General features: G+C 48.5%; 1 protein-coding gene across 2 annotated transcripts in view; it reads right to left on the reverse strand.

The window, feature by feature from the left end:
- Window positions 1-2,359: 2,359 nt before the first annotated feature.
- Window positions 2,360-12,404, reverse strand: part of XKR6 (XK related 6) — a 294,250-nt gene continuing 284,205 nt past the window's right edge. For both annotated transcript variants that reach the window (XM_021073068.2, XM_084997809.1), the window contains one exon: window positions 2,360-3,494. In XM_021073068.2, the coding sequence (XP_020928727.2) occupies window positions 2,530-3,494 (965 nt within the window). In that variant the 3' untranslated portion in view covers window positions 2,360-2,529. The remainder of the gene's footprint in view (window positions 3,495-12,404) is intronic.

Raw genomic sequence — 12,404 nt, forward strand, 5'->3', positions numbered from 1 at the left:
AAATGGCCTCACCTCCTCCAGCCTCTGCAGAGTAAGCCGTGAGCTAAGCCCTTGGTAGGGAAGCAGAAACAAAGGAAAAGCACCTCTGACCAGATCGGAACTCCCAATTAACCACCGAGGGGTCCTGGTCCTCACCAGGGCCCGGGTGTGCTCTGTGCGGAGGGCTTCCTGGACAGCGGGACACTGCTCCTTTCCTCTGCCCTCCTTCCCCCAAGGGGACAGCCGCGTCAGGGAAGGAGGGGCCGGGACGGCACTGCAATTTCATAATAATAAAGGAAATCAAAGGGTTCTGAGCAGAGAAAGGAGCATCCAGGTTTACAACGAAACTGAAATTTAAAATTTGTTTTTTTCTTTTTTTTTCTTTTTTTTTTACAGATTTAGATAAACAATGAAAGGGGGAGGAGAAGCCTCTTTGAATAATATATATATATTTTTTAAAAACACACAAACATAAAAAAAAAATTCCTCAGTTTTTGAACTTCTCTTAAGAGTAGTTCAATGTGAGATCTTGCACCCTAAACAGTTATATCTGGAATTAAGAAAAAAATCGCAGCTACACACAACAAAGACTAACAGTATTTTTACTTAAAAATATTGTGTGTATATATAGACTTATATATATATATATATATATATATCTTTTTTGTGGAGATTTTTTCTTTTTGTGATTTTTTTTTCTTTTCCTTTTTTTTTTTTTTTTTTTTTTTGTTGTTGTTGTTGTTGTGCCCAAGTAGAGATAACGATGGGATTGAAACGATGCCCTAGAACAGAATATTCCTTACAGGAGCAATACTTGGAAAAATAACATTTAAAAAAATGGTTGAACATACTTGCAACACCTCCAGAAATTCAACTTGGTACAATGAGAAAATAAATAACTGAATCAAATCTTCACCTAAATGCCACGGCCTCTAAGACCCAGAGTATGCTGCTGGTGTGAGTCTTGCCATCAGATAGGGGCTCAGGGTCAAGCCCCACCCTCTCCCCTCCCTTGGCTCCCCCTCCCCAGACCCTTGCACTCCACCTCAGCCATACCCAGAGTCTGTCTTCTACCAGTTTTCTACATTTCTGGCAAGACTTTGCAGCAGACACACACACACACACACACACACATACACACACACGTGCTGTGGGCACACATACACACAAGCACGCGCGCGCACACACACGAAATTTCCCACTCAACCCAGATGCACCAAGTGAGCTGAATGACGTTCAGCCAACCACAATGGTGAAAGACAGAAGCACCAAACAGTCTTTGAAATGGGTCAGTTATTACAATTTGACTTATTTTGTATGTTCTAATTTTCCTCTTTGTGTTACTATTTTTAAAAAGCACAAATGAAAAATGAATTCTTTCCAGATCAATTTAAGGCTTCCCACCAAATGGAAACAGAAGAGGCCTTACACAATATCACATGTGATAAATGTATACCTTTCACGGCCTTAAAATGACAGAACAAATCATTTTTGCCAGTCACTGATTAAGTATTGTGCCTTTAAATTGATGTCATTCTTTTTGCTACTATGCTGAGTTTTATTATTACTGATTCTCTTTGATTACATATATGGAAATCTCCTTAAGTTTACTTTAGAATATTTTATTTTTATCGAATTATTGGGGTGGCTTTTTGTTTTGTTCTGTTTTGCTTTTTGACAGGAAAAAAATGTGATTCTTACTAGGTGAACGCTAAAATGGCACATAGTTAGCCTTCAAGGAGCTTTCCCAGCCATTTGAGTTTCAAATGGCCCTTTGGCTCCTGGAAGGGGCTGATAAGTTGGGGACAGGGACAGGAGAAAGGGGAGAGAAACCGAAAAGAGGGAGGGTTTTCTATGCTTTTGCTTTTGGTCAATTTGTTTTCTTCAATACAAATAATCAGATAGGAAGAATGATTGCTTTGTGTTTTATTGGTTGGTTGGTTTCTGTTTTGTTTCTAGATTTATTTCATTTGATTGTTAATTTTCCCTCTCCCGGTGCAAAAATCACCGGAGAGTTTTGCATGAGAAAACGTGACAGTACTTAATGAAACTCAGCACCTAAGGGCATAAGGCAGTTGAAGGTTTTGTTTGTTTGTTTGTGTTTGTTTTGTTTTGTTTTGTTCTTTCAATCAGCACCAATCCCGTAAATGATCTACACTTGGTGTAAGGTATAAAACTTTGTTTTTCTTTTGGAGTGGAGACAACTCCGCCTTCTCCACCCTATGAACCATAGTGTGGGATTTTTTTCAATACTGTTACTTATGTGTAAAAAACAAAAGGAAGGTTTTCTTTTTGTTTTTACTTACAAAACATAGAGAATATCTTTGTATACATACAGCGACTGGAAAGAAAGCTTATTTGAAGGGGTTGTGACTTATTATTTTCTCTTTTTTTGAAGCATTGGTGGTAGTGGTAGTGGTGGTGGTGGTGGTGGTGGTGGTGGTGGTTGTGGTTCTGTGTATTGGGAGAAGGGAGGGTTATATTTCTTGCAAGCGGCATTTACCACAAACCAAACTTAAGGTCCCCTTCTCAACTTGGGTCAAGATGCTCTTAGAGTGAAGATTCATACTGTAGCAACTCATAAAGGAGCGGTCCATCTCGATACCGAATGCCTACCGCGGTGGGGGTGACATACTGCAGAATGTTAATAGTCCTTCTCAACCTCCTGTCTACAAAATGAGCATCCCAAGCTGGGTATCTCTTTCTTGGCATGTCAATCTTAATGAGGGGCCCTTCTGGGAGGTAAGGACGCCCCAACGGGGTTGCGGGCCCCATGGGTCTCACTTGGAAAACGGGCAAGCAAGTGTCAGCCGTGAGATCCTCCTGTTGTTCCGTTACGGCTCTGGTAGGCGTGACCTGGGTCCCCCGGTACCCAGGGGTCTGAGGCGCCATGGGCTCAACATCGGGGGGCAAAGGGATGCCCCAGAGCAGCTCGGCACAACAGGAGCTGGCAAGGATCTTAGCTCGTGGCCCCATGGGATGCAGCACACCATAGTATAAGAGCATCATTGAGATCCCAGCCACAAAGCTAATAAAGACACAACACAGTGCTGGCACCGCAAAGGAGTCAGTGGTCTCCGGGTTTCTGTAAAAATACCAAAGGAACGTCAAGGCAGCATTCTCGGTCAAGACTATCGTATAATATGCAAACATTCGATATCGAGTCCGCCCTTCCTTGACGTTAAACCAGCAGAAAATGTACACAATCCCTACCACCATGTTGAAGAGGATCTCCTCCCACTTGGACATGCAGAAGTCTGTTCCGCCATGGATGATCCAGAAGGCCATGGCGCACCAGTGAACCACCACGAAGATCCCGAAGTAGAGCTGGAAGATGGAAGCAAAGAGGGCAAAAGAGATAACTCTGGATGAGATGGTGAAGAGGCGCCAGAAGAGGTGGATGAGGGCCCCTCTGTAGCTCATACTCTTCTTGTCGTCCCTGGAGTCCCGCAGCAGCTTGTGATAGGAGGCTAGCACCCAAGCCAGGGACATCAGGGAAGTCACAGAGGAGACACCTGCCGGAAAGACACAAACCCACACAGTCAAAACCGTGGACATCACCACCAGGTACAGTGGGGCTGCCATCAGAGGAGATGCCCGCACACACCACCATCTAAAGCAAGGAGAGAGAAAGAAACACAAAATCAGGACCCAAACTTGGAGGTCATGGCTGCTCCCAAGCTGACAGCTTATGGAATCTGGTTAGTGTCAACGACCCAGTCCTGAACTTCTGGAGATCCAGGGCTCAAGAAGGAGGCTGAGGCTGACATGTCCAGCCAAGGCAGTGGGGAGCCAGGACCACCATGGTGGCTCACCTCCTCTGTTCTGGGTGGGACCACATGTTTTTTTTTTTTTTCTGTTTGTTTTTTTTGTTTGTTTGTTTGTTTGTCTTTTGTCCTTTTAGGGCTGCATCCGCGGCACATGGAGGTTCCCAGGATAGGGGTCAAATGGGAACTGCAGCTGCCAGCCTACGCCAGAGCCACAGCAACGCAGGATCCGAACCGTGTCTGCGACCTACACCACGGCTCATGGCAACACCGGATTCTTAACCCACTGAGCGAGGCCAGGGATCAAACCTGCAACCTCATGGTTCCTAGTCGGATTCGTTTCTGCTGTGCCATGACAGGAACTCCCACATGTGTTCTATTTTAAGAAAGTATAAGCTCACAGGGATCCCTGTTGCACACAAGTTTGAGGCTGGGGTTGGTGTCCCTGTCACGAGCAGGCTGTGCTTACAGAGGCGTCTTTAGAAGGGATCATCAGTTGTGAAGATTGAGAGCTTGCTCACCGCCCCAGCTGCACAACTGTTCTCCTTCGAGAAGGCATTGGAGTCACTCTTCTCATCAGCTCACTCACTGCCCCAAGGAGACCTTAAGGCGATCTTCTTCCATTTAGCATGTCTCCATCCACTCTCTCGGGTCACCCCAGTCAAGGAGCCTGGGAAAGCCTGTCTGCTTCTCTGGCTGCCTTTCTTGTTCTCTCTTGGCCTCCCCACGATCCTTGCTGCCATTGCTCCATTCCCTGAGGCCTCACCTGATGAGGCCCTGTCCTCTGCTTCCATCCTGCAATGGAGGAGGCAGTGTAACTCATGCTTTGGGGGAGGCCTTTTTCCCTCCCTAGCTTGGTGAAGTTTCCAAGGCCTCTGCACGTCATTTCCTACATTTCTCCTCAAGTGAATGTGTCTGATCCCAGATGGCACCTGAATCACTGTACAGTAATTGTATTCATGACACTGCCTTTTTATTTTTTTCTTTTCAGGGCCGTACCTGCAGCATATGGAACTTCCCAGGCTAGGGGTTAAATCAGAGCTGCAGCTACCAGCCTACGCCACAGCCACAGCAACATGAAATCCACGCCGCATCCACCTCAGCTCAAAGAAATGATGAATCCTTAACCCACTGAGTGAGGCCAGGGATCGAACCCGCACCCTTAGGGATACTCATCAGTTTCATACCCTGCTGAGCCACAGTGGGAACGCCAACACTGCCTATTTGATATAGGTAACTAAATCAAACTAAACACATAAATAGTGACTACGGTCTCTCCAAATCTGCCCATGAGCGAGCAATCACGAGTCGTCATATATTCTCCTCTAGAGCAAGACTCTCCATGGCCCCTCTGCTCCTCTGGGTCTTCTCTCCACCCCATTCGTCTAGCTCCTCTTTTGCTTTCCCTCTCCCAGAAGTTCCGAACTCAATGCAGCTAAACACAGCTGCAGTCCTGAACACTGCCCCACTGGCAACCACGTCCTAGTCCAGTTCCCCACCCTCACCCCACAGCATGACTGGTTCCCCTATGGTGTTTCCAGGATGACAGCAAAGTCACCTGGTCACTTTCTCTCTTCAGCGCAAAGGGCAGATCCAGGAACCCCTTTCATCAAGAGGCTAATTAAACTGCCCCAGGGCTCCAGCTTTCTGTTTGTCTTTCCCTGGCCCCTGCTTACCCTTCTACCCCTCTCCAAACCTCAGTGAAGGCTCAAAGTCCTCTGTCACTTCACACCCCTGCATTTGACCTTCCTCACCCATCCCACGCAGCCCTCCCCTTCCAGCATTTCAAGGAGAGGTGCTGGTTCGAGGCTAACAGAACCTTACTGTGTGCTAACAAAAACCAATGCGTTGGCAGAAGCAGAAAAGCCCTGGATGGTTAACTGTTGCAACGAGAATGTGCTGTTTTTGTGATAATAACAACCAAGATAGGAAACAATCTGGGGAGAAACAATCTCATTTTCCCCATGGAAACCAGTCCTGAAAATGCTGGACAATTTTCCTCTCACTTTTCTGGCAAGTTCTGAACACAATACATATGTGTGTCCTGCTTTTCCTTCATATGCACAGGGCATTGCCACCAGCCTCTGCTGAGGCCATGCGGGCTCTGCAACCATGTCACAGTGGTTATGCTAACCTTTCAGGGCCTCCTGTGTTTGTGGGGCAGGGAGGGGAATGGGTCCCCTTAGGTGTCACGTGATTTAGGCAATAGCTTCTGGAGGGCAGGGAATGTGCAATCATCTGTGCCAGGCTTTCCAATACTGGAGCATCCTCAAAGTGTCTCTGCAACATCACCCCTTTCCTGGTGTTTCTTGATGTTGAAGGTGATACATCTTAGAGGTGCTACCAATTCTTAGTAATCAGAGGGCAGTTCTATGGATGCTGAGTGGGAAGGAGGCTTGATTTTTTGGTTCCTTCTAAGAAAGCAAAATGTATTACTTCCCCAGCTCACAGAAAAGCTTAAGTGCCAAGCTCATGAAGTAAGAAAAAGCAGCTTAGCTTCTGCCGAAGTGTGGTCTAATCCAGTCTAACTCTGAGTGTGCTCTTGAACAAACTTGGGGTACAGAAGCAGGACAGATTCTCAGCTGTCACCATGTTGACCTCACTGTTCTGTGTGCTGTGACATTAGCCCTGTCAGCACCAAATATGAGCAAAGGGGAATTCGAATGTCCACTGACTGCACGTGGTGAAGCCAAATTCAATTCTTCATCATCAGTTGTCTTCCGGGTCACCTATGCCAGCCACTTCCAGATCCATTCCTGTGGTTTCAGGATGTTGCAGAAACTAATTTCCTTTGAGCCAACCTGAGCACTGCCTTGGTGCATGGTCAGTGCTTCTGGAAGTTCTCTCTAGGATGTGGCACCAGTGTTCCTCAACTGTCACAAGTTGTCACTGCTAAATTACAAGGAGAGTTCAGGAGACGGTCGCAAGGAGAACTGAGAATTAGCACTTGGCTGAGGCTTGTGGGCCCGGTGATGTCCAGCTCCCTGTCTTACCTCTAGGCTCCATCTGTTCCCAACTTGGTGAAGCTGTGGATCCCCAAACTATTTCCTCAGGAGCATCACAGACCATCCACTTCAGCCCACTCATCCAACAGAAGCAGAGGCTGTCCCAGAGAACACATGCACCCTGATCCTTGAGTACTACGCCCATTATCTTCCTTAGACGAACCTTGTGATGCAGGTGCTTACTATGGGCTGAATTGTGTCTCTGCCTCCCCCCCAACCCCAATTCATATGTTGAGGCTCTACCCCAGGACCTTAGGATATGACCGCATTTGGAGACAGGACCTTTAAAAAGGTCATTAAGGTAAAGTGAGGTCACTAGGGTGGGCCCCAATCCAATATGACTGGTGTCCTTATAAGAAGAGGAAATGAAGACACAAACACATGCAGAAGACCATGTGAGGACACAGGGAGGAGATGGCTATCTACAAGCCCAGGAGAGAGGCCTCAGAAGAAACCAACCCTGCTCATACCTTCATCTTGGACTTCCAGCATTCAGAACTATAAGATAATAAAAGTCTGTTGTTTTAGCCACCTAGCAAACTAATACAGTGTTCTAATCCTTCTCCCCCCCCTTTTTGGATAAAGAAACAAGCTGATTTTCAAAAATCCTTTTTCCATCAAGAAGTAGAATCAGGATTCAAACTCAGAATCTGACTCTGTGACCTTGAAACTAACCACTGCACCAATGGCCCCTCTAGCTGTGGCCTTAGAAGTGGCTGGGCAAAGAGAGAGAAAAGAAAATATAGGCCCTCTGGGATCTGAATCTTTTGCCAGGCATGGACAGGAAGTAGAGTACCATGGGTACCTGAGAGAGGCCCCTGACTGTGTAGCTGAAAACCAAATCTGAATTCTCCACCTCCTTCCTCAGGAAAGTAACATTCAAGCCACAAAGAAGGAAGTGACTCCAGCAGCATTAACTGAGATCACTTTCTCTCTGTTAAGTGATTAATCTTCAAAGGTCTGCAGCACATTTCATTACAGAGGGAAGACATGCAGGGCTTTCCCTCTGCAGCCGCTCACTTGGAAGATTTCTGTTTGGCCGGAGGTCAACCCAGAAGTCAATGCATGATCCTGGCCAAGACTCAAGCCCACGGCCACTGGCTGTGGAAGCAGCCTGGTGGCCCTCAGTGAAACTATCGGACGGGCCTGGGTGCATTTACGGTTCCTCCCACTTACTGCTTCATCACTTTCTGCATTTCAAAGATCAGACTGGAAATTGTTAAACACCCCACGTTTGGCTGTGACAAGTTCCATGCAGTGACCTTCACGGATGGCTCACTCTTCCTGGTGGTGCAGACCAGGAGGTGGGGCTTGCAGCTGGACCAGTGGGTGACCCAAGTCCAGCCCGTCCAGCTGGGAAGTCACTAAGCCAGAGCTGCTTGGGGGCCATCCCCTGAGCTCTCATCACCGGGTTGGGTGCCTAAGGTTTCTAGAAATAGAATGGCCACACCTTAAGACAATGTAACAGAGTATGAGGGGCTATAGCCTGCAGGTGGATCCCCTTGACCAAGGAGGGGCCATCATCAGGGAATCACCATCACCACCAATTTAGTGGTGTTAGGGCAATATCCAAGGGCTACTGTCAGTTGGAGAACAAAGCAAAGAATTAGTGTGGATGTCCCATTATGGGAGAAGCAGAGAGACAGGGTACCTGGGGGAGGGTGGGACCCTAAAATCAGAGAGGGGTAGGGAGTGTGAAGTGGAGGAACCAGGAGGAAAGGGGGTCTCAGTCCTCAGGATGAGGTAGGGAGGCTGACATCTGGCAAGAAGAAACAGGGAGGTGACTGGGGATGGATCAGGGCAGAGTGGCACTGGGGCCAGCATGTGGGAGCCCCATCCCATCACCAGAAAGAGGCCTTGAAGGAGAAACCAGAATACAAGAGTGTCTGGCTGGGACAATGCCGCAGGTGGGTTCAAGGAGTCTTGGAGAAGCTGCAGAAGCATGTGGACTGGCCATGGCACTGTGAGCCAGGGCGGGTGGGGTCCACTGCCAGCTTCTGTTTCCTAGAGTGGGATGTGCACGGCCAGGTCTGTCACCAGCTGTCTACCCTTCTGCCACAGAGGGCTTGGTCCCACTGCTTTAGCACATGTTGGAAAACACTCGAGGGAGAGGGATTGGATGGGATGCTGAGCAGCATGGGGCAGGGGCAAGAAGTCAGCATGCAGACTCCCAGCTCCATCTCTCCTGGCTCCTTCTCATCAGCATGTCACCACAGTCAAGGTCAAGTGCTTCCCAGCTTACCAAGAGCAGCTTCCTAGACCCTGCGCCCTTGGCCAGTGAGAGCCCACCTCTCTTTGTCTCATCTCCTCCAAACTTCTCAAGAGTAAACTCCTTGCCCCCCTAACTCTCCCCACCTCCCTTTACTCCTGACCCCCCAGTCCCAACCCACATGTCTCACTAAGGCTGACAGCTGATTCCTAAGTGTGGCCTTCATGGGGCTGGGCCCATATGTCTCTACCGACTCTGTGACATCCGTCATCTGAATCCACTCTGTCTTCATCCTTGACTGTTAGCTCTCCCCTAGTTACAACATCCCTTTCCTGCTGGGCTGTTATCCCCATTTTACAGATGAGGAGACCAAACCTGAATTTAAGAGATGTGGAGGTGGCCACCATCGTGCTCTGACACTGTCTACTTACCTAATTCATATGGCATTGACCCCCATAGGCCGGTCCCCTGGAGATTTCTCAAGGCTCAACTAGCTACTGTTTATCTGCACGTCAAGGTCAACATCTGCCTCTTTCAGCCCTTGCCCCCTCCCTTCCCACCACTAAAGCTAAAGTTTGGGAGACTCCACCGCCTGCTCTTCTAATTCCCCCTGTGCATTTCCCCCGACTGAGTTCCCATGAGACGGGCACTTCTTCCCTGTCCACCCATCAAACTTCCCCCATCTTCCTACCTTTTTGAAAGTCCAGTCTGTTGTTGGAAATGTTCGCAGAAGAAGATGAGGCAGCTGCAGGCACAGCTCTGAGCATTGCTGTCTCCTGCCCTAACCTCCACCCGGGAGACACAGCAAGGGAGTGATAGTATGAAGGTACTTTTCTATCCAGGCAACTCGGGGAAGGAAACCAGCCTCCTGGAGGCCATTGGTGAGATAGGCTCAGAGATGATCAGTAACTTGGCCAAAGTGACACAGGAGAAAGCAAGAGGGTGAACACTGACCCCTGGGATTAGCTCACTCCTCACTCACGATCCGTGGGCTGGCTGATGTCACGTGGGAGGCCTGGAAGTGGGGTGGTGGGAATATTTACACCACAGAAATTGGCAAAAGCTACAAATTAGGGTTCCCCCCAGCCCTGCGGAGAACTGGTTGTTAAGCATTTTCCAGCACACCACTTGGCGGGATGAACTCTCCTTGGAAAGAGTGGTGAGTGTTGTTGCAAATTAGATAAAAGCCCCTCCACATTCCTACTCTCTGCTTCTAGCCAAAGCAGGTGCACTGCCTGGTGATCAGTCAAATTATATTCTGTAAGTCTGATGTGACAGCAACAAAGAACTCCATCTCCTTTTTAAACTTACAGTGAAAATACAGCCATAGTAAATAATTCAAAGTCTAACAGTTTTCTTTGAGCCGTAGTCTTTCAAGCACTGACATACTAATTTTAGCCCCATTTCTATATTTGGAGAGAATGTGATCCCCACCCAAAGGTATCACATGGGGTCCCCTTAAACACCCCTGACATTTCCAGGCTGACCTTTAGGAACGGTCAGCATAGAAGATGGCCCATCATCTGTGGCTGCAGCCCTCAGGACATACATGTGTGCGGCCGAGGCGATCTGAAAAAACTCAAGGCCGATCAAAGTGGCCAGGAATAAACATAGGAAGGGAGGATGGGAAGCTTCAGGAGAGCTGACATCTGAGAAATTATACTGTACCCTGGCTGAAGACAAAGCTCTTTAAGATATGGGACAGCGTCCAAAGGGGACATAATTCAAATCTGGCCATTATAGCAGTAGTCTCTGTTACAGGGCCATGTCTTACCATGGTTTATGTGCTGTATCTCTTCATTGGCTCTGAATTCAGGCTTATCTTGTCATCTGCTCCCCTCTAACAAGTTTTCAATAACAATCATGCCTCCCCTCTATTGGACCTTGGCCCAGACTCTATGCTGTGATATCCATGAACCCCATCATTCTTCCATACAAACATATCTGAGGCAGCGGGCTGGTTTTAAGATGAGGAAGCAACTTTTCTGTATCAAGTAGTTATGAAATCACAGAACTGGGATTTGAACACAGGCTGCCTGACTCCAAAACCCAGATGCTTTTTTAATCACTGGGAAGGCTGTCTGCCCATCCCCATTCACAGATGAGTGAACTCACATTCTGATGTCTCCATAAATTCCTTATCAATTTGGTGATTGAGCGTCAGCCATCCAATCATCTCTGTGAGCTCTGATGACAAACTTGTGTCCTGTGAAGCTGAGGACCACCCTGGAGGACTCGGCCGGAACTAACCCGTAAGTACAGAGGTGGCAACAGCCCTCTGTATCTCTCTTGCTCACATTGTTGGGATGGCCTCCTAGCTGGATTCCCTGCATCCGCCTTTGTCCCAACAGTCCGCTCACAATATAGCCAAAGTGACTAAGCTCAGGGACATCCCCCCATGTGGCCTCCCAGGCATGGCAGCATGTCAATGGTCCCTGGATCTTTGGATGGCTTTGGATTTTTCCCAGGGAGGACATACATTCCCGCCTTGTTGAACCCCGCTGTGCCTGTAGCTTGCCCTGGCCAGTGAAACATGAGCAGGAATGAAGGGCACTCTCCTGGAAGACACTGTCCCACCAATGACCCATGAGAGACATGTGACAGCAAGAAATGAATCCAAGTTGTTTTAAGACATGGAAGTGGTTCAGGCCCCTAAACCACAGCATCATCAGCCTCCCTGGACTGACACACTGCTTCATTATGGGTTGATGCCGTGGTCCTTATGAGGCCTGCAGGGCCCGTGTGACACTACTCTGGCATTACCAATGTAACCCGGCAGGTCCCCACTCACCTCCTGCAGTACTTCCCTCCACCAACGGGCACACACCTAAGCTCTTCCAACAGTGCTGGCTTTCACTCTGGGCCCTACACGAGGCAGTCCCTCGCCCTCTCTGACATCACCACACCAGCCCCTCTCACTCCCTCGGTCCCACATGCTCCAGGCACAGCTCCACCTCATGGAACATGCGCTTGCTCTGTCCTCTGCCTGAAAGGACCTTCCCCAGGTACCCAAGGGTCACCTTACTGAGGCCTTTACCAGAGCTCAGCTGCTTGGCCAGGCCACCCCTGGGCAGCACCCTGGAAACTTCAACCCCCAATACCACCTCCCACCTTCCAAGCTTCATTTACCACATTGGCACTGCCCACCACCTCCCTATAGCTTATCTCTTATTGTTCTCTCTCTCTGTTTTTTGTTGTTCCCCCCCCCCCACTTTTTAGGGTGGCACCTATAGCATATGGAAGTTCCTAGGCTAGGGGTCGAATCAGAGCTACACCACAGCCACAGCAACTTGGGATCCAAGCTGTGTCTGCGACCTACACCAGAGCTCATGGCAACGCCAGATCCTTAACCCACTGAGTGAGCCCAGGGATCAAACCCATATCCTCATGGATTCTAGTAGGATTTATTTCCACTGTGCCACAAAGGGAACTCCCTTACTATTC

Source organism: Sus scrofa, chromosome 14 (assembly GCF_054392235.1).
Source record: "Sus scrofa isolate SSC_HxYL_T2T_F1_AM1 chromosome 14, Sscrofa_HxYL_maternal_Yorkshire_Landrace_v2.0, whole genome shotgun sequence".
Taxonomy (NCBI): domain Eukaryota; kingdom Metazoa; phylum Chordata; class Mammalia; order Artiodactyla; family Suidae; genus Sus; species Sus scrofa.